Genomic DNA, 27,976 nt, shown 5'->3' on the forward strand with positions numbered 1-27,976 from the left:
TGCTGGCTTGGTGGCAATGAATTCCTTTAGCTTACTCTTTTCTGGGAAGCTCTTTATCTCTCCTTCAATTTTAAATGATAACCTTGCTGGATAGAGCAATCTAGGTTGTAAACCTCTGTTTTTCATCACTTTGAAGACCTCTTGCCACTCACTTGTGGCCTGTAGGGTTTCTGTAGAAAAGTCAGTTGATAATCTTATAGGGGTACCCTTATATGTAACTTGCTGCCTGTCCCTTGCTGCTTTTAGGATCCTGTCTTTGTCTTTCACTCTTGAGGCTAGGGTACTTTTGATAATGCTTTCCTATTGCCTCTGGTATTTTTTTGGTTTATTTATTTTTGTTTTGCTTTTTAATGAAAGGAAAATTCCTGATTTCAGTTTTACAATTAAAAAAAAACCTTATTTTTGGTGAGATAACCTTTTTCCTTTATCCTTTGCTCAGGTTATTGTTTAATTAAGATTCATCTTTTATTGAATTGTTTCTCTTGGCATTTCAAATGAAAATATCATGTATGTCAGTCAGTTATACAGATATTATACAATTTGAGTTGTACTGATACAGATCAGAATTTTACTTGGAATAAAATATAGCTGCGCAAAGGTATTCTGGTTAGAAATAATACAAACTAATTGTATAATTTCAACGACTAACACTATGGCCAAGGAAATAATTGCCAGTTTTTCCTTATATTGAAGATTAGAAAAGGTAACACCTATCTTCTTTCAGCTTCATATCAGTTAGAGATAAAGTTCTTTACACACTTTGCATTTTAAGTTTATGAGTTTATCATGAATTTAGGGGATTTAAAACGCTCTCTGAGGAGTGAGTGACTTGTGGCTTTTGAGTCTCTGGTTGAATATGGCTAAATGGTGTTTTGGGGCCCTGAAAGAATTTCTGCAGTGTCTAAGGCCATGAAAGTATGTATTAAAATAAACTGCCCTACACCTAGGGAGTATTATTCTAATTCTCTTGGATATGGAAAAAAAAAATCTCCTGAGCTTGCTATGTGTCTCAAGCATAGCAGCTAGTGTTAGGAAGGCTAGATTGACTCTAAACAACTTCCTCTTTTTTTACCCATCCTAGAAATCATGAATCCATCTGATTACTATAAGACATTACAGATATTTTTATCAGCTTTTCTCCCTTTTTACGGGAAGCTCTCTTCTCCAAAACCTTTTCTGAATCGTAGATAAAACACATCACAACCACTCATAAGGTAGGAAGTTAATGCTTGCCAAGCAAGGGATATTTCAGTGTAGATCTTAAAACAGGAGAGCTAGCCTGTCAAAGGAATGAAGGTAGTGAAGAACAATCATGGTTCCTTTAAAAGTCATACTTTATATGGTATATAGGTCATGTGAATGTAAGGAAATTTAGTCAAGACGTGGATAAGAATATATATTCCCTCTGGCCATTCTTTTAATAAAATAGATCGTCTCCATTTTCAGAACTGCCTCTTCTAATTCAACAAATAAGTTTTTTACTGTAGTTATAGCTTGAGTCAGAAATATGTAATCAGAGCCAAAAAGAATGTTGTGGCATGGAAAACTCATCAGAAATAAAAATTTAAGCACCATTCATAGCTGTTCAGATACTTTCATTAGAATCTTCCCGAAGTTTTGCTCTGAAAGAGATAACTACAGGAAACCTTTTTTGTCTAAGAGGCCTTATTTCGGAGGTTTAGTCAGCTCTGTAGTCAGCTCTGTATAGGGTCTTTGCATCAAGCTAATGGATGAAAATAAGATTCATGTTTGTAGACTGTACTCTCTGGGTTTTAATTTTTCTTTTGCACATTTCTAATAAGTATAGATTGAGTCATTCTCTATAAGGACAGAGATGGTCAAGGCAAGTTGTAAAATCCCTGGAAAATTCAGTAGGAGCAAAGGAAATTACGGGATGTTCAAATTTTTAGTTTTTAAACTTTTTCGTCAATATAATAGTTCTGCTTAATAAAAAATACCATTTTAAATAATAATGACCATTGAATCTTTAATAATTTTGGGAAAACTTTTGGTATGGTTACTTGGTAAATACCCATTCTTAATTTTCAGGTGAAAAATTATGGTATGGGTGATGACAGCTCATCAAAGATCTTCCTGATTACAAGTCTGATATTTGGAATTACACATGGACTGCTCTAGGCCAGCAGTTCTGTATGCTGTTCATGTCTTATGATTCTACTCCACTTATTGCCTATTGATGAAGTAGTTAATTAACTTCAGAAAATACCAGTATACCCAATGGGTGCTTTATTAAGCAGATTAGAGCCTATTATTTAAGAATAGAGACCTGGTCCCGAGATTTTTAGTTTATATTTAGTTGATACAAAGTAAACACTGGAGATGATGTTTAACTTTAATTGGGAAAGTCTAATTTAATAATACATTTTTATTTCTGGATACATATTATGCCATTCCTAAACTTGTTTTTAGTAAGTTAAGTGTTCTTTGTACCAAAATTACAAACACAATTAGCAAATTTGCAAATCAAAATCGTTGAAAAAAACAATCTTTTTGAAAAATGCTGATGGAAAAACTCTTTTAATTCCCAAGATGCCATTTTCTGTTGTTTTTGAGAGTTCCCCATAATTTAAATAATGATAACTGCAGGTTTCCTAAAATCAATACCAGCTAGAATGTTGACTGTAATTGGAATGACTGGCTAAATTTGAGTCCATCAGTTTTGTTTCTTTCTTAAGAGTCCTTTGAGATTCTTTAGCACAAAACAATAGTCTGAGTAAATATACTCTTTTACTTATTTAAATAGTGTCTGGTAGCCACTGTCTTGCTCAAACACATTGTTAATATGTAGCATTTATTTAATGTTTAAATAATTTGTGTAAAAAACTATAAAGCCCTCTTGGAGCTTACGGCTATATTGTGAGTTTGAGTTTGGATTCCCAGACATCTGGCTCGTATAATAGGGTACTTAGTACTATTCATTGAAATGGGAAACTCTGAAAAAAGACCAGCTTTTGGAGTTATGAGTTCAGTATTTAATATGATGGCTTTTTCTGTCTTTGGGATAGCCAAGTAGAGAAGTCACACGGCTGTTTGGATGTACAGGTTTGTAGTTCGATGGAAAAGTCTGAGTTGCAGATTTAAATTGATTTAGCTGGTAATTGAAGTTTGGACATGCAAAATAATACCTAGGGAGAAAGTACAGAGTGAGAAAAGAAGAGACCTGAAACCAGTCGAGCTTAGAAGAAGCGCATTACTGTTTAATGCTGTGGTAGAGGAGTGTGAGCCTCCTAAGGAAACAGAGTGTGTAGTCTCAGAGGTTGGAGGAGAGCGGGTCAGGGCAATAAATACTCGCATTTCATGTACGAGTACATGATCAATAGAGTAGAATTCTCCCAAGTGGTCAAATAAGGTAAGTGGGTAATGTCTCTGTTGGATTAGTAAAACGGAGTTTATTGATTTCTTAAAAGCACCTGTTTTGGTGGAATGGTGGAATAAAAGTGAAATGGGAACAGAATGAGGAATGAGTGGGATGAGAGAAAAATGGAGACAGTGAGCATAGATAGCTCATTTTGGAATTTTGTTTTGGAGCACAATGTGTCGTGAAGGGAGAGGTTCATCCATTTCCCTCTTCATTCCTCCCTCCCTACCATTCTCCATCTTTTCTCTCTTCTTACCTCTCCTTCCTTTTTTCTATGAGACAAACTTAAATATGTATAAAAACTGAAAGGATAGGAAAGACCAAGTTCAGAAAGAATGGTAGACAATACATCAAAGAGAGAGCTATTAGGTTCTTGTAAGGTGTAAGGCTCCTGAGTGGGCAGGAGAGGATAAGAACCCAAGTACAAGTAGAGTTGTCACCCTTAGATGGGGGAGAAATAGCTCCATGTTTCCAAATGGGGAGGGAGGTTTGAATGGGAAGAGAAGGAATGCCTTTTAGGTTTGAAAAGGCAAGATGAAAGGTTTTCTGGCTTGTAGTTCCTTTCTGAAGCTGGAGAGGGTAGAATGAGGTGGTTTTAGGCATAAGGAAAGTGGGAAAGATCTGAGGTGGTTGATAATTACAATGGGAGAGTGAGAAGTAAGTTGGCCAGAGAAATGTAGTAGTAGTATCAGATATTTGGGGCTCATTTGAAGTTAATAATTATGGGATTCTCTCCAGCAATGGTGAGTTGCTTTAGTGCAAGCTCAGAGAGCAGATAGTGGGATCCATCCAGGCTTGGGATTTGCTACATGGGTACACCTAAGAGATGGATAGCAAGATAATTTAGAATATTGACAAGAGTATCATTGAAATGATATATCATGGCATCTCAGGTAGATAAAGAGAAAAGAAGAAAAAAGAAGGTGATTGATTGGGAGAAATTAAGAGACTTCAAAGCCTTAGAATTCCAGTAAGGCTGAAAAATGGTTCTAGTGGAACTAGTTGAAAGCGAACTGATGGGACAGGAGATTGTGGCTGGAAAGCGAGAAGCTTGAGTTAGTGAATTTGGAGCTGTGTCATGTGATGATAATGTCTAAGAAAAAGCCATGATTGATTTAAATGGAAGAGAATGTTTCTGCTCCTATCTCCTTCAGAATGAAAGATTTATGACAGCATTTCTTGAAGTGAATTTTGCAGAATAATATTTCCTCCAGAAAAGTACATGTATTAATGGATTATTAAGGCTCTGAGACATATTGCATTTAAGAAATCTGTTTAAATATGTTTAACTGGGCAGTTCTAAAATCTGTGGGACTGCTGAACCTTTTGTAGTATAACATCTATTAATAACCATCTAAACTAGGGTTTTCCTAGACATGTTGAGCAGTTATTTTGTATGTGATGTGCTGAAACTATATATTGTATTAATGGAGCTAGGTAAGCATAATTATTAAAAGTGTTTATTTTGCAAAGAATTCTTATATTTATGTTGATGTATTTTAATATTAAATATTGATTTTTCTACTAAAAGTAAAAATACATCTAAAACATAAAAATATAAGTTAGTGTATTCTTTTTTTTAATTGGCAGTTGTGATATTTGTAATTGGTTATTGGAAATCTTCAGTTACTATGGATAGTCTAGGAAAGCCTACTGTATTAGCTCTTTGTAACAATCAAAAAAAGCAGATTAAAGCAAAAAAGAGAGTTTATCTGCTCATGTAACTGGATATACCAGAAATTCAAACCATGTCCTCAAGAATTTGTCTGTCTTCATTTCTCTTGCTGTACCTTTTATTGTATTGATTTCATCCTCAGGCAAGCGGTACCAACCTCAGGTGGGGGCCGAGGCTGAGACAAATGCTTAGAACCACACTGACTTTTTTCTAAAACAGATCTCACAGTTGGATTTTATTTGTTGATAATAGAAGTGCAATATTACAAGCACCACATTCCTTTATTTAAAATGTATTATTTTCTATTCTTTTATTAAGCCTTAGGATTTTCTTTTAGGTCCTATAGTTTCTGATTCCATTATAACAAATAAAATCTTGACTGAGCACTTGAAGCTCCAAAAGTTCCCAATTACTAGTCCAAGGAACCAAAGGACCACTGAACAGATAAGAGGATTATTGATGATGCATGTACAATATGGGAATACTAAACAGTAGAACCATTCAGGAAACTTTTTAAAGTTGGAAGCTTAAAACATTTATAAAAATGAAATACGTACATAGTAGTCTTTATAGTGTCCTTTTGAACTCCTCTGCAGCAAATAGAAAAGCAATAAAATTCATCTCCCTTACCCCCCACCCCCAAAGCAATCAACAAAAGAAAACAAACAAAAAACCAAATAACAAGAATCAAAACGTTTCATATGTCTGGACTTTAACCTTTTAAATGATCTTCTGAGGTATACAGGCTTTAAACTCAAAAGACTTTTTGTGGTAATTGACTGACTTAGGAAATGGTAGTCAAATACAAGTCTGTAACTTTTGATAAATTCTCATCCTGAAGACCCTTAAGTTGTGTCTATGTATTTTCTTGGTTTGTAACTAAAGGTAAATAAAATGATGACTAGATTACTTGTCTTAGTAAAATGCATGTGAATTCTGCATCCAGTTTGGGTATGGAAAGCCACAAGAAAACATCATTTTTACCTCATAACCAAAATAAGGCAGAAAAGCTACAAAATAATAGTAAAAATATATATACTCATCAGAGAGCTGAGCAGAAGAAAAACAAAATGAACCCAAGTCCAGAAAGTGACAAGCCTTTCATGGGGGTGAAAAAAAGGCCCTTGACTCTCTCCATCCATGATGGAGCTGTAGGATGAAAGGAATCTTCCACTGAGGGGAATAAGGACAAATCAGTTCAACAAGCTCTGAGGAATTTGTAATGACAGTATGTGGGGTGGTGGACAGATTAGAATCCAGAGGAGCCCTACTTATAGTGGGAGGCAGCCTCCACTTACCAGCTCTTACTCAAGAGTCTTCTCTGAGTGGAGCAGGGGATAAGAGAAGAAGGCTTGAGAAAGATATTCCAGATGAAATCCTCCCCCCACAAAAAGGGTGGTGTGGTGTTATTGGGGGGTGGTTGGGGTTCAGCCAGGAGAATTGAGCATTGGGGATTTTCACTGAAAATAAGAGTTCCCTCCCAAGCTGATTCTCTGCAGGGAATTCTGGGTCTTCACAGTGTACAGGGCAACTGTCCTCCAAAGGCTAGGCAAAGGGTAGTAGGTTGAAAGTTATCTTCTTAGATATGTAAAGCGGGTGTGACTGGAGAACAATGAGAACTGCCCCCTACCCCTAAAGATGCTACAAAGTTTGGAGAGACCTATAGTTCCCAAAGTTGGTGGATCAGCTCTGAAGCTTAGGCAGGTTGCTGGAGCCTGCCAGGACTCAGTTTCCATTCCTAGCTGAAGGAAAACTGCTGAATCTAGTTCAAAATATTTGAAGCTGGTGGCGAACTAATTCAACCTAAAGCTGCCTCAAAGGCCAGATCCAACTTACTAACTGCAGCCCCAACTCTGGCATTTGTGCCTCCCTGTTGAGGTAAATATTGAATTTCAGACTGTACTGTTCTTTTATACAAACCATCTGACACATGATTAGAGATTATATGACACAAAAGTAAGAAATGTGACCCATAGCTAGGAAAATAGACTTAAGAGATAGTGTAGATATTGGAATTATCAGACAACGTCTTTAATATAACTGTTACAAAAATGCTAAGAGATTTAATGTAAAAGGTAGATAATGTGTATGAATAGATGGGGAATTTTAGCAGTGATTTGGAGACTATAAAAATGGAAATCCTGGAAATGAAAAATATGTCACAACTGAGGAATTTAGTAGATGGACTTGTTAATAGACTAGACACAGAGAAGAAAAGATCAGTGAGATGTGAAGACAGGTTGGTAGAAAGTACGTACCCCAAATGAAACTCTCTCTCTCTCTCTTTATATATATCTATATCTATATCTATATCTATATCTATCTATCTATATATATATATATATTTTATATATATTATATATATATATTTTACATATATATATTTTTTACAGGGCATTTGAGATCATTCATGGGATAATATCAAATGGGTGAACATACATGTAATTAGCATCTAAGAAGGAGAGGAGAGTCAATGGGAGTAGAAAACATATTTGAAGAGATAATGGTCAAGTGTTTTCCAATGTTTTCAGCCCATAAGTCCATGACACTTACCAAACTCCAAGCAGAATAATTTTAAAAAATCTACTTAAATCCTAGTTGATTATAAAAGAAGTCAGAGAAAAAAGACAAATTATGTATCTGTATTATAAGAATTATAGCTAACTTTACACCAGAAACAATGCAGACCAAAAGACAAAAGTCTTGAAAGAAAAATAACATCAACTGTGAATTCTATATCCAGTGGAAAATATCCTTTAAAAATGAAGGCAAGCTATACTTCATACTCACTAGGATGACTATGATTAGAAAAATGGAAAATAGCATTTGGTGAGGATTTGGAGAAATTGGAAGCTGTGTACATTGTTGTTGGGAATGTAAAATGATTCTGCTATTGTGGAAAGCAGTTTGGCTTTTCCTCAAAAAGATAAACGTAGAATTGCCATGTGACCCCACAATTCCAACTCCTAGCTATATCCCTGAAAAAGCTGAAAACAGGTAGGCAAACAAGTACATGTGTATACGTTTTCATAACAGCACTATTCACGATAGCCAAAAGATGGAAACAGCCCAGATGTCCTTGTCCATATTAGTGAAGTCAAAATAATAATACCTAAATTTATGAGAAATAATTATAGTAAGGGAGGAAGGGATGGGAAAGGAAGGGAAATTTAACTCATAATCGTATAATTTTTCAAAAAATTGAAATGCTGTTATTTACTGGGCAAAGACTATCAGCACTTAAATTGTTGAGTGAAGTACTCACAAGAAAACTGGTTGGTGTGCATCTTGCACTACTGGATAACTTATAAAAAGACTATCTTTAAGCTATTTTGCCCATACATTTAAGAAAAGCACCATGGGACGTGAATTGTATTTAGACATTGAGCAGGAAAGAAGCTGATATAGCTTCCTGCTTGGGTCTCATTTCCCTAGAGACCTCATCTTATTTAAGAGATATAGAGTCAAGAAAGCAAGGAAAATGATATAACATTTCACTACCCAGCTTTCACCAAACTCTATTGTAAATTTCCTTAGCATTCTTATTTTAAGACAGAATTTTAATAATAATTCAAATGTTCCTTTTGCACATTTGTTTTCCAGTTTCATTATTTCAGACTACAAAAATGCTTGACTTAGCAAGGGGGCTGTATTTCTTCTAATAAATATTCTTAATATGCAAGCATCAAAGGAAAAAGACAGCATGACAAACTAGGCAGTGAATATTTCTAAAATGATTTGTCTTCAGTCAGAACCCAATTGCTAAAATAAATCACTTAGAAACTATTTTAATACTTAAAATCTATATCCTGATGGGAATGGAAACTGTGTAGCCTTCATTCTCCCCAGCAAATCAAAATCTCGAAAAGACTAAGTTGTTTATTTATAAATGCATTCCTTTATGAAGGTCATATCAATATTTTCAGTATTTCATTTGCATTATGGAGTCATCAATAGTGTAGAATTTTTGTCAGGAGACCATCTTCTCTGGGGTTACAATTTCCCTGTAGTTATTTCTCACAAAATCCCTTTGGATTTCATGGATGCTTTGCATAAGTAGTCCCAAAGATATTTGGCACTCAGCCCGGAGTTTAAGCATGAATATTGTTATCTTTTTCTTGATTCTCAGTGCCTCCTGATTTGAATAAGTATCTGACTGTTCCTACAGGGCCAAATAATCACTTTCATTCTTCCTTCCAAGAATGTTATTAGATTGGGTTTATTTAAAAAAGTCTGTGAGAAATAATATTTGGTTATTGTCTTAATGACCTATTATTAACAAAAAAGTGCTCCAGTGGCACCTTTCACTATAGTTCAGCTTCCCACTGGGGGTCAAGCTCTGAGGGCACCTGAGGTGGAATGTGACTAAATGCCCTAAGGCAAGTAACTGATGGCCCTCCAGCCTGTTACTAGAGAACTGCTCTGCGGGAGTTTTTTCAGTGACCAATGTGATGCAGTTGATTGGGGAGTTGGACAATGGTTACAGAATTTTTGAGATGAAGATTTTATCTAGTCCAGTATCCTCCTGTTTACTTACATGGAAACCAAGAAACAGGGTAGTTGAGTAATTTGCCCAGATTCATACTCTTTATTCTGTCTGACGTTACGACCCTTATTATTTCTACCTTAGTGCCCCTTTAAGAGCCTTGCTTCGAGAAATGTTACATACTTTTTGGTTAAACAGTCGTTAATTTGTAACTGATGGTGGCACTATCATTTGGAAGAGCTGTTAATTTTTATCTGTCACTCCAGTCAGCAAAACCTCAATTCTTGCCTTTCACGTCTTTGCCTGTGCCGTTACTGGGATGGAGGTAACCTGAGAGCCTGTTTTACTGCAATTTGAGAGTTTTAGTGAAGTGTAATTTCAAAACCTGATAGTTATGTTTTTATGTTAACTGTAAGTAATTTGGGTATTGTTTCTTATGAAGTTTTTTTAAATTGGTAAAGGTAAACTTTTAATGATTTTGAAACAGGCCTCCTAGTTTTATAGATAGCTATTGGGAGAGCCTGCTTCATTTAATTTTAAAATAATGAATAACTATTTTTAAATAAGATGTGAAACTGATACTGCATCTAGAACTTTTCTTTCAAGATGGATTTATCACTGTGCTTACAGCATTTTTCTGGACATCGCATCGGAATATTATTTTATAACTTAAGGTATTATCTCATAAAATTGCCTCTCTTTTCCCCCTTTCACTGGCCTCCACCTGTGTCCACTGTGAGGGCCTGTTTTGTCATAACTAATTCCTGCCTCCTTTATCTAGAGAAAGCTCTTTGCCGTGTCAATATTTGAGGAGGGTAAAATGAGTGTATCATTGCCAGTCCAGGCAGGCCTACAGGCAAAATTAGGCATGTATCCATGCTAATTGGAGAGAATCTTTTTAATTTGAACTTTAATTTTTTAAAGTAGCAATTTAATCCATTGATATAAAAATCAACCTGTCAGTGAATTCAGCACAGTCTGATGTGTTATTAGGTAGACCATAATTTAGAGCTCATATGTAATGCTACTTAGACGGGAGCTTTGGCAAATTAGTTCCATGTTTTATTTGTAGAACTACGGGCACCAAGTGAGCTGACTCTGGTGAAAATGTTTTATAAACTCTATTTGCATTGGATTATTCCTGTATGAAACTTAAGGTCAACCTATTGTTTCTGATAATACATTTTGTAGATCAACCTATTTAAAGAGCACCTTTAAATGAAAGGGTACTTTCACTAATTGTATCCCTTCCAGCACACAATATATTATGCTTTCTAACTTATTATACAGGAAGTGGTTTTGGAAGTCTGTTTTGCCTCACACCTGGACCCATCCATTAGACATCTAGTATTAGGTTTTTAAGAAAGTGTTTTTTCTTTTGATATTTTCAAAGGATTTTTGGGGGAAATGGTTCTCTTTCCTCTCGCAGGGTTTGATGCCCAAGGTGTAGCTTGACGAGAGTTATTTTTACTGCCTCAGTGGATATGATTAAATCATATACATATAAAATGATTTCTGATCCTTAAAACTCTCCCCTGAATTTTCTCCTTTTCTGTATAACCTCCCATGTAGTTTTCACTTCTGTCCCCATAGTATTCATACATTGGGCTCATACTCTGTGTAGTATTTTAAGAGCATTGACTCAGAGGAGAAGCATAAACTTACAGCAGAGGCGCCTGCTGCTTTCTTGTGAAGCTTTCATTGCCAAGCGGGTGAGGTTACCACTTCCATTTCATCTTCCTGTCAGGTGTAGCAGCAGCAGGATCAATAGTAATATCACTGCTGCTACTAATGCCACTGTCCCCTCCACAACCACACAGAGTCAGGGGAGAAATTCCCCAAAGGAATAAGAAAAGGTGTAAATTGGGCTGGGGAGTAAAAATACTACAGCTACTACAGTACTTTCTACCATGTGCGCTTTATAACATCATGTATTTATTCATAATTCTAATTGCAAAACAACTGCTGTGTATGCCTCACTCCCCACTCTTTCATTCTCCATATCCTGGCTGCTGTGCCTTTTATCATTTTTTACTTTCCCAAGCGTTTTTATTCAGAAAACTTCTCAAGCACCAGAAATAGATTACAAACAAAACAAAACAAAAACACAAAAAACAAAAAAACAAAACAGAACACCCCAAAACACCCAAGTTGTAGAAAGACTTGCTTTGAAGAAAGGTCACTATATTCAGCACTACAACGCTGCCTTCCCTCCGGAATTTCTTGTGGCTCTGTTACAGTGATTTTTTTTTACTAAAAAGTTAAACTGAAGCTGCAGCTAGGATTAAGGCAATAAAGTGCATGCTCCCGTCCCTAAGGTGATGACTTTTGTACTACAGTAAAGATTTATTTTGTTAAAGTAAATTTTATTAAGTATTTATGGGCTGTAACATGTTAATTTTTAACCGCTTGTTGTAATTTACTTGGAAGTACTCTCTGAGGAAGGTTTGTATTTTTTTCCATTTTATAGGTGATCAAACTGAGGTATAGCTAGTGACTTACATAGAATCGTAAGCAAGTTTGTAATGTAAGTGATGGTGATGAAAAAGATGTTGAGATTATCTGTTCTGTTAGGTTATCGTAAGATTATTTTAAATTATTAATATGCATATGTTTATAAAATACTATTAGCACTGCAACTATTAGAATGAAAAGTAAATAAAGTGGAAGTAGGCATGTGGAGAGACAAAAGTTGAATTTCCAATTTGAGTTTGAGTCTATCAGGTAGCATGTAGCCCCAAAGGTCTACCTGTACTATATACATAGACATAGGCTACGTATTGGAGACAAAAGAAACAAAAGATGTTATTTGTGGCCTGCTTTAGTCATTTTCCACTGACAACTAAAATGAAACATCACTACTGATGGAAGACATATGGAAATACAGTACTTGGCAATAAGCTATCTTGTTCTTTTGTCTACTGCTGATGAACAGTTGAAATGTGCCTATTATTGGAACGTCAACTAATGCTTCCATTACAAACCCTCACACATGCTTGCTGTCGTTCTTCTCTTTAGCTCCTAGTTCTCATTTTTTTTCCTCCTTCTTTCCCTTCTTTTCTACCTTCTTACCTACCCCATTCATTTGCTTTTGTAAACTGGATCTAAAAATTTGAAATCTTAGGGAAAAGTTTCCTTCAATTGTGGTATATTGATACTCAGAAATATACATCCTACGCAAACAGCAATCTGGGTTGACTTTCCCTAGTGGTAGTTCTGCCACTACCTTCTTCTTATTTTATTTTCTCCTTTTCTGTTGTCATCATCATCGTCATGTGAATCTTTGGGAAACTTCCTAGTTACTGAAGTGGAATTCACTGTCAAAAAATGTGTTTGGTATAATTCTCCTCCTGTTTTTTCCCTATTATTATTATTTTTTGTTGAAAATCCCACACAACTACAGTGCTATATGAAATCTTCTGTTAGGCTGGTTCTTTCTAGCTTGTGTCTTTTTTTTTTTTACTGCACATTAATACTTGGTTTTTCATAAATTTCCTTTACATTTCTTGTTTTCGCTCTTTTCATTAATTTCTATCTTTTTCCCCCAAATTAAGACATCTATTGAGAGAACGGGAAAGTAAAATGCTGTAGAGTTTATATGCATTTGGTTATTTGTTATCTTTAATGTCAGCAAGTTTTCATTTTATTTATTAATAATAGCTATTAGTAATAGTTAGAAGACATGATGCACAGACATGAGCTGTGCACAAATAAATACCTAAATATCTAACACAACTGTGTATGTATACTGGATAGTTTACTGTTGCTGAAGGCTTCTTTCTTAATCTCTCCAGGAAAGAAAGGAGAGGCTATCCAAATTTGACTCTATTCGTCATTCAATTGCTGGAATAATTAGGTCTCCAAAATCTGCATTGGGCTCTTCAACAGTAAGTAGGATGAACTCTATGTGCTACTGAAAATAGTCATTGTCTAGCTTCTTTCTGATATCCAATGAATATCATATGTAAATTTATCCTTACAAATGGAGAAGTTAGTACATATTTTAATTTTTTGTATGTATATGAATCTGTGCATATATGTATATAGTAAAACTGCATATAACATTGATGTAGGGAGGAAAGAAATAAACTTGTATTTATAGACTTACTTGTATTGCAAAAATTAATTATAAGCAATGTTTTATGTATTTTGGGACTATATTAGAAGAACAGTAGAAACAAATCTCTTTTGTAGTGAAACATATTTGTATAATAGAGATTATTATGTATGTATTTTTACATGTACAGGTATCTGTTTATATGTGTGCATAGTTTTTAGAACATTAAATTATAAAATTGATGTCTGAAATTTAGGTTTCGCATATTATAATGGTGCCTAGAGTATTAGTTATCCCCGGTAATGGTAGCTATAGCCAAGCAAGATAAAAATATTCTTATCCCCTTTATATAGTAAAAATATAAAGTATTTTTTTTACTTCTTTACCTTTCAAACTTAATTACCAACTTTTTTATTCTTACCATGCCTCATTGACAATAGAGCTTTACAATGATATATTACTCGATGATAGTCAACACAACAATATTCAGTACAAATAATTACATGCTTTCCCCATCTAAGTTTCTACATAATAATGTCTTAATATTATTTCTTACTCTTTAAAATTTTTACTTTTTAAGGTAATGTGACCTAGTCTTATTTAGAAAAAGAAAGTATTTCCTAACCAGAGATTAGCTAAATGTCCATTCACATTTTGAATTTATTTGTTATAATTCCTTTTTAGTACGTAAAACATGTTCCCGTATTCCACTCAAGCAGTAATCTTTTATATACAATTGAGGCAAGCATCAGGTATTTTAAGTAACAAAAAAGAAGAAAATTTTATATATATAAAGATTTTATTGGGGAATTGGGGGAGGAGAACAGCGTTGGGGAATCGGGGAAGGGGAACAGACAAGTTGCTGTCCTTTTGTTCTTCAATCTAGTTGTGGAGGATGTGGCTTCACTGGCCCATGTTGGTATTATCATTGCGCTCTTCCCAGCTGAGGCAGATTGGTTGCAGGCCATTGGATGGCCGCTCATGGTGGCTCTTGGCAGCTCGCGCTGGCTGCTGGCCACTCATGGTAGCTCATGACAGCCCACTGCAGCATCACTGCAGCCTACACCATCACTGGCAACTCATGGCAGCCCAGTTCCAGGTTGAACTGTTTTTTGTTCAGCATCTTAGCTGTAGAGGGCAGCGTCACTGGCCCATATGGGATCTGAACGGGTGGCCCTGCTGCCCAGAGTTCGCACTCCTAAGCCAGCTCTTAACCAGCATGCCACTTGGCTGGCCCGAAAATTATATTTTTATATAAAAAGATTTTCTACGTATTTATTAGCCTTTGATATTGCCATTGTCACTTCACATATACAGACACGTTCTACGGGAATAGGGAGGGAGCTGAACCAATACAGACCATCTCGTATGGCATTAAGTAGCAAATGAAAATAAAAATAATTATGAGCAACAGTCACATGATAGAGTCAGCCTCCTGCAAGACCCATCACCAACTTTGCTTTCTTAAGTTAACAATTTATAATTTTACAGATCAATACTAGTTCATAGGACTTGGTTTATTATGATTTGACATTCCAAATAAAGTATAGAAGATGATTAAGAATTTATGACAAGTTCTAGAGACTGTATGAGGACAGTTTTCCATATCTTTCATTTGAAGAGAAAGTTCTTGAAATGAAATATTAAAAAAAAAAGTTTCTGAAAAGTAAAACAAAACTAGTTCTTGAAAACAAATGTTGAAATACCTCAGGGAGCCCTTCATAAAATTATTTAGCATTAAAATGAGTCCATGAAATACATGACATAGTTGTCATTAACTCACCTTTATTTCACTGAGATCAGATGACTTTGTGCCAGTAACTAATAGCAGTTTATTGGTGAGCTAATTTATGAAAGGTGCTCACCTCCCCTCGTTTTTTCTTTCTGTGAGACTTTAAGATCAAGCTTGACTTGAGTAAAATGTTTTAAATACTTGAGAACCCAAGCCCATTATAAACTCAAGGATTCTTTCAGCCTATTCTTAGATGTAAAGGTAGGAGAGTGGAATTTAGAGCCTCAGAAGTTTCACTAGTGACAGAAAAATAAGAATTCTATGATTATGGAAATTCTATGATTACCAGTCCTCATGTCCTCATGTTTGTTTGTTTGTTTTCCCCCCAGTCTGGGATGCTTAAGAACTTGTGCCTCAATACAGGTGTCTAGGGGTGCAGCAGTGGTTTCTGAGACTTCCTGTTACTTACATTACTTTGAAGCTAATAGTTATGGGACTTCAGCTCTTAGGTATAGCCAGAGCCTGTTTTGATAAATCAGGATTGATCAGAGGATGAGGGAAATTTTGTCTTTTAAGACACACTGATTTACACCAAGAAAATCCAGTTAGCTCAGTTGGCTATCCTAAAAGTATGTCAGGTATAATATGTACAATCTTAATGAATTAATGATATAAATAATAATTTTTTATATCTCTGAAGGTATTCACATGTTATTTCCTCCATTTAAAAATGGTCTTTATCTTATTCTTAAATAAAATTACTAAATTGACAGTTATTGATGGAGGTAAATGTTTGGTGTTTGCAAACTGCCTTTACCTGAAATGAATTGAAATACCTTTCCCACAAAATATGTACTTCATTCAAATATACATTGTGATCTATTTCTTTAAATAAATTATCAACATCCTGGAAGTTATGAAATGTCCTCTTCTAAGAAAATGTTCCCCCTGTAACTGAGAATTCTAGAGAATGATTACTTCCTCAAGGCTCAGCCAATCACATTTGTATCTCCATGAAGGCAATCATTATTTCTATCAGTTAAGTTCCCTTTGGTATTTCCTGATTTATTTAGCAATCTTGTAAACTAAAAAGATTGAGGGAGTCTGTGGTTTATGATGCTGCGGTACACTATGAATAAACGTACACAACTATTTTTCTAAGGCATTAGGTATTTGAAGAAGAAGTCTATTCATTTGAAGAAGTTTCCCCTCTCCCCCTCAAATACATGGGTAATTAAGGTTTTGAGTCTTAATATGAATGTGAAGGTTTCAGTTGTTAAGCCTGATAATCTAAGATGCATAACAATTTGGAGACTACTTAATCATAATTAAAAATGTTTTTTTGACATAATATAGTACTTCTTATATTCTAATTTAGTAAAGGTAAAATAGAAGGAAAAAGTTTTTTGTTTTTTTTTTAGATTTTTTTTTTATTGGGGAATTGGGGGATGGGAACAGCGCTGGGGAATTGGGGGAAGGGGAACAGAGAAGTTGCTGTCGTTTTGTTCTTCAGTCTAGTTGTGGAAGACGCCGTTTCACTGGCCCAATTTGGCACCACCATTGCACTCTTCCCGGGCAAGGCAGATCAGTCGCCGGCTTCTGGACGGCCGCTCACTGTGGCTGGTGGCTGCTCACGCTGGCTGTCGGTGACACACGGTAGCCCATGGTAACCCACTGCAGCAGGGGCTGCAGCCTAGCCATCGCCAGCGACTCATGGCAGCCCAGCTCCAAGTTGAGCTGTTGTTCAGCATCTTAGCTGTAGAGGGCAGTGTTACTGGCCCTCATATGTGGGATCCGAACCAGGGCCCTCTGGCATCCCAAGCCAGCTCTTACCCAATGCGCCACCTGGCCGGCCCTAGAAGGAAAATTTTTAATTGCTATGTTTTTTTCTCTATAAAAACTTTAAAAAATATTACAAAAAGACATAAATAAGCATATTTAAAATATTTTATTGTGATATACTTCACATAACAAAATTCACCATTATAAATCGTACTGTGGTTTTCAGTATACTCGCTATGTTGTGCAACCATCATCAACACTTCTAGAACATTTCAATCTCCCCAACAAGATACTCCATACCTATTAACAGTTACTTTCAATTCCTCCCTTTTCTTGGTTTCTGGCACTTACTAATCTACTTTTGACCTCTATGGATTTACCTATTCTGGACATTTTACATAAATAGAATTATACAATATGTGACCTTTTGTGTCTGGTTTCTTTCAATTAGTATAATGTTTTTCAAGGTTCATCCATGTTGCGATAATACTTCATTCCTTTTATGACTGAATAATGTTCCATTGTGTGGATTTATAACATATTTCTTATCCGTTTATCAGCTAATGGACATTTGGGTTTTTTCTACTTTTTAGCTATTATGAATAATGCTGAAGTCAACATTCATGTACAAATTTTACGTGAACATATGTTTTCAGTTCTCTCAGTTATTTACCTATGAATTGCTGGGTCACATGGTAATTCTGTGTTAAAGTTTCTGAGAAACTGCCAAATTGGTTTTCACAGTGGTTACACCATTTTACATTCTCACCAGCAATATATGTATGTTCCAATTTCTCCACAATCTCATCAATACTTGTTATTTTCCTTTCCTTTCCTTCTTTTTTTTTAAATTATAGTCATCCTAGTGGGCATGAAATGGTATATCATTGTGGTTTTTATTTGCCCTTTCCTAATGACTAATGATGTTGAGCATCTTTTCATATTCTTATATGTTCTTTGGAGATATGACTGTTCATATCCTTTGCACGATTTTTAATTGGGATGCTTTTTTGTTGTTGAATTATAAAAATTCTTTGTATATTTTTGGACAGAAGCCCCATATCAGATATATAATTTGATATTTCTTCTCATTTTGTGGATTGTCTTTTAACTTTCTTGATTGTGTCCTTTGACACAAGTTTTTAATTTTGACAAAGTTCAATTTATTTTTCATTGATGGCACATGCATTTAGTGTCAAAAAAGCCATGACGTATATTTTCTATGTTTTTCATTGCAAAAATGCATCATGACTTTTCCGACAACCCAAAACCCATATATATATATATATATACACACACACACACACATACACACACACACACACACACACAGAGACACACACATTATCTAATCCAAGGTCATGCAGATTTTCACTTTTGTTTCCTTCTCAGAGTTGTATAGTTTTAGCTCTTACATGTAGGCCTTTGATCCATTATGAGTTAATTTTTTTATATGGTGTGAGGTAGAGGTCCATATTCTTTTAAATGTGGAAGCATATTTAATTTAAAATCTTAAAAGCAACAACTATGCAATAAATGTTTCTGTATTCAATGAACATACAAAAATTGGAACTTTAAAGCATAATTTTGGATGAAGCAATAAATTGCAGCATACATAGGGAAATGAAACTTGAATGAATCATAATAACATTCCCATTGGACTTGCCATAGCAATTTATTTCAACGTTTTTAACAGTGTGGCTAAAATGTAGAGCTGCCTTTGAAGACAGTGTAATGGAACACTTCAGTCAACAGTCTTGATGGAAGAGAGAATGTAAGATAATTAGCTGGTAAATGATTTATTGTTATGATCAGAGTAGTATTATAATATATCAGCTCCAAGCATGTGCTCTTTTTTTTCAATGTACTAAAGGCGTTAAATAACCTATCAGTACCTCAGGGCACTTGGACTTGCTCGTTATGCATTTTTACCATGCTGCAGGAGGTTATAATTTTGCTTTGAGGACTATTTCTCAGAGACTGCCTCTGAATTCAAGGCCACATACATTAGACAGGATTAACTGCATAATCTGAAAGCCTACGGGCAATCATGAGGGTCCATTTCCATTGGAAGTCTCAAACCACATTATATTTAATGAAATTTGTTCTAGTCATTGTTCTGCCCTTTCTCCAGAACTATCTTTTTACTGCAGAATTCCTGTAAGTGGCTGAGCAAACAACTTGGGGACCCATCTTATAGTCCCCTGTGAGTACTAGTTGTATCACTGATCTATGGAGTGTATAACACACTTTTGATAGTAGCACTCTTTGAAAAATGTTCTTTAAAACCAGAATAAAGTACATTTTGGCTCAAATAATTGTTCTTTATACATCAGAAGAATTATTAAATTATTCAACTCTTGTCTCCTTAAAATTCATAGTTTTCTATACTCAACTGGCATATATGCTATTTGAACTTTAGAATTATTTTGTATTAGAATTTAGAAAATAAAAATATTGGAAAATAAAGATGTGCTTCCATTATATTGACTATAGTAAATAAGATTTGCTTGCTTGCTTTTTAGAAAGTTGTAATTCAGCTATATTTAAATAGTATATCTGTTATAATGTTAGTATTATAATCCTTGGCTTCCACCATTGAAATAGGGGAGTATAGTTCATTTCATGCATAACATGATAAACTGCTTTTGTTTTTTAGTGTTTTCCTTCAAGAATAGCAGACCAACCTTATACTTATTCTAACAAGGCATGGTGTGTTAAATTCTGGTTGAATATCATATATTTTAAACCTTAGTTGTCTTCCTTTATTCTTAAGGTGTTAATTTACCTCCCTCCATTTTCCCCAGACACTAAGATGTAGGAAAAATGAGAAACAAGGGAAAAATAAAAATTTTCTATATTGTATCATTGCCATACATACACTGAATTCTGTACAGTCTATCATGTTTAGGAAAACTAAATACTATGCTCAGAATTACAGATTTTGAATCACTAGCATTAACACACATAATTTTCAAGAAGGACTTATCAGGATCTATTTTCTATAATTTGTATAGGGAACAAATCTGTTCTTTTACATTTGCTCAAATGATTAAAATAAATGACCCAGATCATGTCAGACTGATAACTGTATTCTATACAAGCAATTCCAACTTGATGATAAATGTTTAAATTTACTGAAACATGATTGCATACTGACATATTAGAATGATCTGGTAATAGTTTTAGTTGAGATTGTTTATGAAATTAGCACTGAATACAGCTAATTGACTGAGACATGTTATAGACATTGTAGTATGTTTCATGTATAATATTATATGAGCTTTGAAAGATTATTTGATACTGAAAAAATAAAACTAGAAAAAGTGCAGTGAAATGATCAGGTAAAAGGATGAATCAGAGTACAAACTTAAGTGGAAAAGGTAAATGGATAAAAATAATAAAGAGAAAAGAAAATGATTACTAATAAAGAGAAGATGAGTAAGGGAGCTAAAGATTTCAAGGAAAAAAACCAAACAGGAAATCAGAAGGTATAGAAGGTAGCAGAACTGTTAGATAAAAAATGAAAGACCTTTAAGAAAATGTGTTTTGATAGAGATGGTGTCTCTAATGAGAGATCCAAGAATGTGCACAAAAAGTCAATCAAGGAAATGGCAAGTTGTGGAAGTAAGGTAATAGTTGAGTTTGGTCTAGTTGTCTATCCTTTTAAAGTTTCAGAAAGAATTGTGTAAGAATGAGAATCTTTGATCAGCATGTAATGCTGCTTAGTCATTATGCTAGACAACAGTTATATTATTAGCTAAAATAAAGACTAAATATAAATATAAAGACAAAACAATATAAAGACAAAACTCAAGCTCTCAAAAAGCACAAACCATTGTTAATTAAGAAATTTATGAATAGAGTTTTGTTGCTAATTTCATTGTGGAAACTAAACATTAGGTAAAGAACCTTTGTTTTGGTTAAAGACACCAGTGTATCTTTACCAGTGATCAATTCTGCTTTATTACTAAAAAAATAGAATTTATCAGTGTTTGTTAAAGAAAATACAGTGCTCTAATTCATTTACATCCTATCTGTCTAGCCTGAAGGCAAATGATCATGAGTATCAAATATCCAGAATATTTTATGTTTTTATTGTTTTAAGAATTAATTCAGTTAATAAATTCAAAATGTAAATATTTAGAAATTTGAAAAAAAGTGGAAGGAGGAACATTATTATTTATATTTTCATGTTATGTTAAGTGCTTATTCAACTACAAATTCTCAATGGTATAAAATATACTTTTCGTATCTCAGGTTATATTTCCCTTTCACTGAAAATGGCTTTTACTATAATCAAGCAGATTCCTTTCAAGAGACCAGTATTTCCCACCTTTTCCAGGTGATTGGTGGTTCTCTTACTCTGATTGTATGACATTTAGTTCTTAATCTCCTCCAAAAATTTCCCGGTAATATATAACTTAATAATAAAGGGGTCTTTGTGAAATTTTTGAGAAATGTTTAAAATCCTGTGAGTTACTTGTAGTCTCCTCAATATATTATTAAACTAGATTTGAAATAGCTCATTACTTATATTATTAAATTAATAACTAAATTTATGTAAGAATAGAAAAGATAATTAAATACTTTATAGTTATTGAAAATTCATAAAGTTTAGTTTGTGTTAAAGTTTTATTTAGTTTGTTAAAGATTATTGAGAGGCTTACTTGTATGTTTTCCCATGCTATTTTACTTTAATTTTTTTAAAATGATTTATTAATTGGGTGCTTAATTTTAATAGAATTCAGACCTTTGGTTTTTTTTTTTTAATATTTTGTCTCTCAAAAAGGAGCTCATCTTGCACTCAAATGTTTGAGATAAAGGCATACAAATCTTCATTACATAGTTGGAAATTAGCCTGACTAGGGAAAAATAACAGGCAATTTTTTCCCCAAGGGAAAAAAAAATTTCCATTTTCTAGTGCTGACTCCTCATTGCCTCTTCATTTAGACCAATCTTTTTGTTTCACTAAGTGCAGCATGTATTTGCTGGAATATTGTTTAAGAACAAGGCCAAGGGAAAATATCTAACTAAATAGTTAGCCCAGTCAATCAGGAAAGTTTGTCTTGTGAAATATATTAATAACTTAAATGTATTAGTTTAACTATAACTTTAAAAAAAGAGGCTTCCCTTTCACCACACCTTTGGCAAAAATCTCATAATATATCCACAAGGAAAAAATCTTTTCTCTCGGAGACTTAAAAAGATGCGATATTTGAGGTAAAAATCTTCATTTCACCTTTGGTGTCTTTATGACAGCTCTTGTGATGTTGGATTTTGTGGCTGACACATCCTACATTCTATTACTATCAAGTTTGCAACATTGTATTTGAATTCATTGAAATCGTATTAATAAAAGTTTTCCTTCCAGTGCTTCTAGAGAAGTCCCTAGAAGACCTGATAGACCCAGACAGGGGCTAGGTATGAGCTTGCCCTGTGTTTGTGTGTGCACACACCTATACACAGACATGCACTCTGAGTGAGTCCAGCCTACATTTTAAAACAGTGTTATCTAGGGGGTGGGGAACACCAGGTCTCTAAGTTTCCTTTCCTACCCAAAAGATGCTAATAAATGCAAAGAACGGGAGTGTAACCCTTTTGAAATAGCAATATAGGTTCCTTCTTATTCATTCTTAAAAAAACAAAAACAAAAACAAAAAACAACTTACTGTTCTTTGAGATGTATTTTTTTCCCCCAAACATAGTTTTCACCTTCGAATTTCTCAGAGTATTAGCTGAGCTTTTGTACTTCAAGTGCCCTTTTGGCTTAATGAATTCTCCAGGCTCTGCATTCTCTCAATTCTAAATAAATCAAAATTTGGGAGGATAGGTTGAATAGGACAAGAAATCAAGCACATGACATTTTTGTTTGTGATACTTTTCTATTATGTAGGACTTTTTTTTTTTGAGAGATAGTGATGAAAACAAGTTCTTTACAAAGAGGTAATATTGAATCTCTTATTTTATTGATCTTTATTCCAGAGGGGGGAAAATCAATGAAACTCTTGCCATTGGTAAGACTTGGCAATATTTCTATTATAGTAGAAATTTTAATTTTTACTATAAGGAGATACACTGTGATAAAATTTTGGGAAAGAAATAGTCATTTTGACTAACTACTTTAAGAGTTATAAACTATTAGTACAATATATACAAAAAGTTAATTTTGTGTAGATTATGCATTTGTTTTAAAATGATATGTGTGTGTGTATAAAAAGATTTGCAGTGTGTCTGGTTCTTTATACAGTTTGTTCTTTAAACCCATTTTTGGGATCATGATTTCAGTCTTTGGGGAAATACTGCATTTTTCATAATTAGTATTAAAAAAGGCTTATTTAGCTTACAAAAAATGTCCATGTACAGTCACACCGTGTATATCTTTAAAGAATAAAGAATGTCATAAGTGGTAGAAGTAGAAACCAAAGTGTGAACCCTTCTTTGACGTCTATTTTGGCTTTATTAAGGTTTGTTTTTTTTTTATCAATAAGGTAAGTCTGAGATATTATAAAATGGAGCTTTGATTAACAAGTTTTTGTCCTCTTCAGTGGTACAAAATGGTGAAGTCTGTCTTTAAAACTCATTCATTTCATTACTACAAAGATACCATACTTTTTTTCCTGTATGCAGTTCATAATATTAGTTTGAAAAAGCTCCTATATGAATATTTGCCTTTTATTCATTATTAAGTTTAATTTTCCCAGTTTATAAATTAAATAAGGCATTGTGCATATTGTATTTTGAGAACCTAAAGAGTTTGTGCACATTATTGTACCTTACCCATAAAGCACTCCTACCATCTGGGATGATTTAGTTCCTGAGGATGATTTAAAACAACCAAACAAACAACTTTATACTTGTAATCATAAAATGTGTGGTTCCATCTATTATCAATCAAAGGCATTTCAGGGAAATATAATCAGCTCTTAGCTATCTCTGCTATTTGGTATTAGCATTTGGCCTTCTAAAATAACAGATAATTTGCTTTTCCTGCAGCGCTCATGGCTTAGATTTTTACTTATTTGCCACATGTTTATAGTTGTCTGTTGATGGTTTTCAGCGGTGCTGTTTCTCCTAAGGTTTTATCTGCCGTCGCCATGTAGGATCAGGGCCATCCATGTGGCAGAGGTTAAGGGAGTTGGAAATGAGGATAAGAATGGGAAGACACAGCAGCAAGGCGGCATCAAATTAAGCTTTAGCTAGTGCTCCTGGAACATAGAATATGGACAGTCCACAGCCCGTGTAATAAACAGTTAACCCCATAACAAGAAATAACTTAAAAAAAATATTTTAATTAAAATATAGCTAACATACAATATTAGTTTCAGATGTACACCATAATTATTCAACATTTATATCCCTAAAGAAGTGATCACCATGATAAGTCCAACAACCATCTGACACCATACCACGCTATCATAATATTATTGACTATATTCCCTATACTGTATATTATATCCCACGACTTATTTGTGTTATATCTGGAAATTTAAACCTTTTATTCCCTGTCACCTCCCCCACCCCTTTTTAATTTTTCAATTACAGCTGACAGTCAACATTATTTTAATTTCATGTGTACAGTGTAGTAGTTAGACATTTATATAATTTAAAAAGTTATCTCCCTGACTAGTCTAGTACCACTTGGCACTACGCATAGTTATTACCACATCATTGACTATATTCCCTATGCTTTACTTTACATCCCCATGACTATTTTGTAACTACTGATTTGTACTTTTTAATCTCTTCACTTTTTTTATTCTTTCCCCCCAATCCACCTCCCATCTATCACCCTGATAAATCTAGTACCCATCTGACACCATACATAGTTATTACAATATTATTGACTATATTCCTTATGCTATACCCTACATCCCCATGACTACTGTGTAACAACCAATCTGTACTTCTTAATCCCTTTCCCTTTTCCACCTACACCCCCACCCCCCTCCTATATGGCAGCCATCAAAATGTTCTTAGTATCTATGAGTTTGTTTCTGATTTGTTTGTTTGTTTATTTTGTTCTTTAGATTCCACATATAAGCAAAATCATATTGCATCTGGTCGCACTCAGCCACCATCTCTGTTGGTTTTCACAGTCAGAAGTTATGGGGACTTCTCTCTCTGGCACTGGAACCCTGGGCTGGGGAGCCTTGTGTGGGGCTGGGACCCCTCACTCCTTGGGGAGGCGGGAAACCTCCACAGCCAAGTTATCCCACCTAATTTTTAAAGGTCACACGAAGATGTGGGACCAGCCCGTTCTGCATCTCCGCCCCTCCTACCAGTCTCGAGGTGGCTGCTTCTGCATGTCCTTAGTTGTAGGATTTCAGTTCAGCAAGATTCAGGTGATTCTCAGTGATAGTTTTTCTGTAGTTTAGTTGTCATTTTGATGTGGCTGTGAGAGGAGGCAAGTACAGCTTTTACCTGCTTCAACATATTGACCAGAAATCAAAACAAATAACTTAATTTGAATAAAAATGAAGTTGTTTTGTGATAAATTTCTCTGATAATACCCCCTTTTTATTGTATTCTTTGGTTGATAAATTTTTAATATATGGATTTATTTTATGATACAGGTGAATTAGACTACAAGTATTAACTCTGAATATGAATATTATGTGTAAGCATGTATAATAGGTAGAAAAAACAAATAAGCTTAAAATATTGAAGGCTATGTACTTGTGTTAAACTTTAGCATCAATGCTCCAGGAGATATTGCTTTAAAAATTATGAAAATTTCATGTTTATCACATTACTTTTAAGTGGTCAATTAAAGGGGAGAACATGTGGAAGAAGTATTTATAATTGCTGTGAATTTTACCAGAAAAAAAATGCTATTTTTTCTAATTTAGTTTTTTCTTTCTTCTTTTGTTTCCCAATGTTTGCTTAAGTTTTGTGATACAATCCCCACAAGTGAGAAGCCCCTGGCAGAGCAGGACTGGTACCATGGTGCAATTCCCAGAATAGAAGCTCAAGATCTGTTAAAACAACAAGGAGACTTCTTGGTGCGAGAAAGTCATGGGAAACCTGGTGAATATGTCCTTTCTGTATATTCTGATGGACAAAGGAGACACTTTATCATACAATTTGTTGATGTACGTTTTTAATTTGGTTTATATGTATGTCCTAATGTAGTTCATTATAGTATAATGGTAATAAAATGATGAGTAGTTTTTGATAAATGTCTGTAACACTTAAAGTTTAGCATTTAAGTTGTTTTTTCTCAATTCCTTAAATACAGTGCTCCAAAATTCACTAATATGTTATCTTATTAAGGAAATATGTATTTTATCTATTTTTATTTTTATTATTTTTTAATTTTTTATTGGGGAATTGGGGAAGGGAGCAACAGCAACAGCATTGGGGAATTGGGGAAGGGGAACAGACAAATTGCTGTCCTTTTATTCTTCAGTCTAGTTTTGGAGGACGTCACTTCACTGGCCCATGTTGGTATTGTGATCATTGTGCTTTTCCCAGCTGAGGAAGATTGGTCGCTGGCCATTGGACAGCTACTCATGGAGGCTCACGGCAGCTCATGCTTGCCACTCACGCTGGCTGCCGGCCACTCACAGTAGCTTACGGCAGCCCACTGCCGCCCCAATGCAGCCTACACCGTCGCCAGTGACTCATGGCAGCCCAGCTCTGGGTTGAGTTGTTGTTCACCATCTTAGCTGTAGAGGGCGCAGCATCAGTGGACCATGTGGAATCCAAACTGGCGGCCCTCTGCTCAGAGCTCGCACTCCCAAGCCAACTCTTAACCAATGAGCCACTTGGCCAGCCCAGGAAATATGTACTTTAAGATATAATAAATTAAAAGTAATTATTACAAATTTAAATCTATAAATATATAAAATATTTAAGTTAAATTTAAACATTAAAGATATTTTAGGGGCCAGCCGAGTGGCTCAGTTGGTTAAGAGCGCGAGCTCTGAGCAACAGGGTCCCTAGTTCAATTCCCACATGGGCCAGTGAGCTGTGCCCAAGCTGAGCTGCCGCTGAACTGCCAATAGGTGGCAGGATGGCTCAGCTGGTGAGAGCGTGCACTCCTAACAACAAGGTTGCTGGTTCAACTCCCGCATGGGATGGTGGGCTATGCCCACCCACAGCTAAGATTGAACACGGCACCTTGAGCTGAGTGGCCGCGTGCTGCCCATTGGCAGCCAGATGGTGACTGGACTTGGAGCTGAGCTAGCTGCGCCCTCCACAACTAAGATTGAAGGACAGCGACTTGGCTGTTCCCCATCCCCAATTGCCCAATAAAATCTTTAAAAAAAAAAAGATTTTAAATTAGAAGTAAAAAGAAATGTGATTATCACAATTTTTCTGGAAAAATTTAATTATGAAATTTATGATCTTGAAACTGGCCCTTGAAATTCCTTCAAAAATGGTATCATGAGAGATTTTTAAGAAATATTTTATTAAGTAGTGATAATGAATTTTCTTAATGAATGGGACAATGATAGTTGAACTGGTTTTATGATTCATTTAGGGTTAAGGTTGTTTTTCCTTTATGTATAAGCTATTGCTTGTTGGCAATGCTAATAAGTAAAAAGTGATGAAAAATTTTAAAAATGATCTATTCACATTGCTTGTTCTAGTACTACTTTTATTGAAACTTACCTAAGTATTGCTAAACTGCACTTTATGTTTCTTCCATTCCTTATTTAGCTTTAAATAGATGAAGAATAATCTCAAAATGTTTTTTAACTTTACCCACTCAGAAATATTTAATGTTTTTGGCATAAGAAAGGAATTGATGCCTTTATTTGTCATTTTTCAGTCCATCATTTCCATGGCATGTGATTTCAAGCTCACAGTCTACAAGGCACTAGAATAATACTAGTTACCTTACCAAAAGATTGAAT

General features: G+C 34.7%; 1 protein-coding gene across 1 annotated transcript in view; it reads left to right on the forward strand.

Moving 5' to 3' along the window:
- Positions 1-27,976, forward strand: part of FER (FER tyrosine kinase) — a 414,063-nt gene that overhangs the window by 188,659 nt on the left and 197,428 nt on the right. The window contains exons 10-11 of the mRNA XM_019653135.1: positions 13,335-13,427; positions 26,003-26,206. Coding sequence (XP_019508680.1) covers positions 13,335-13,427; positions 26,003-26,206 — 297 coding nt within the window. The remainder of the gene's footprint in view (positions 1-13,334; positions 13,428-26,002; positions 26,207-27,976) is intronic.

The sequence above is a fragment of the Hipposideros armiger genome, unplaced genomic scaffold (assembly GCF_001890085.2).
Source record: "Hipposideros armiger isolate ML-2016 unplaced genomic scaffold, ASM189008v1 scaffold_196, whole genome shotgun sequence".
NCBI lineage: Eukaryota > Metazoa > Chordata > Mammalia > Chiroptera > Hipposideridae > Hipposideros > Hipposideros armiger.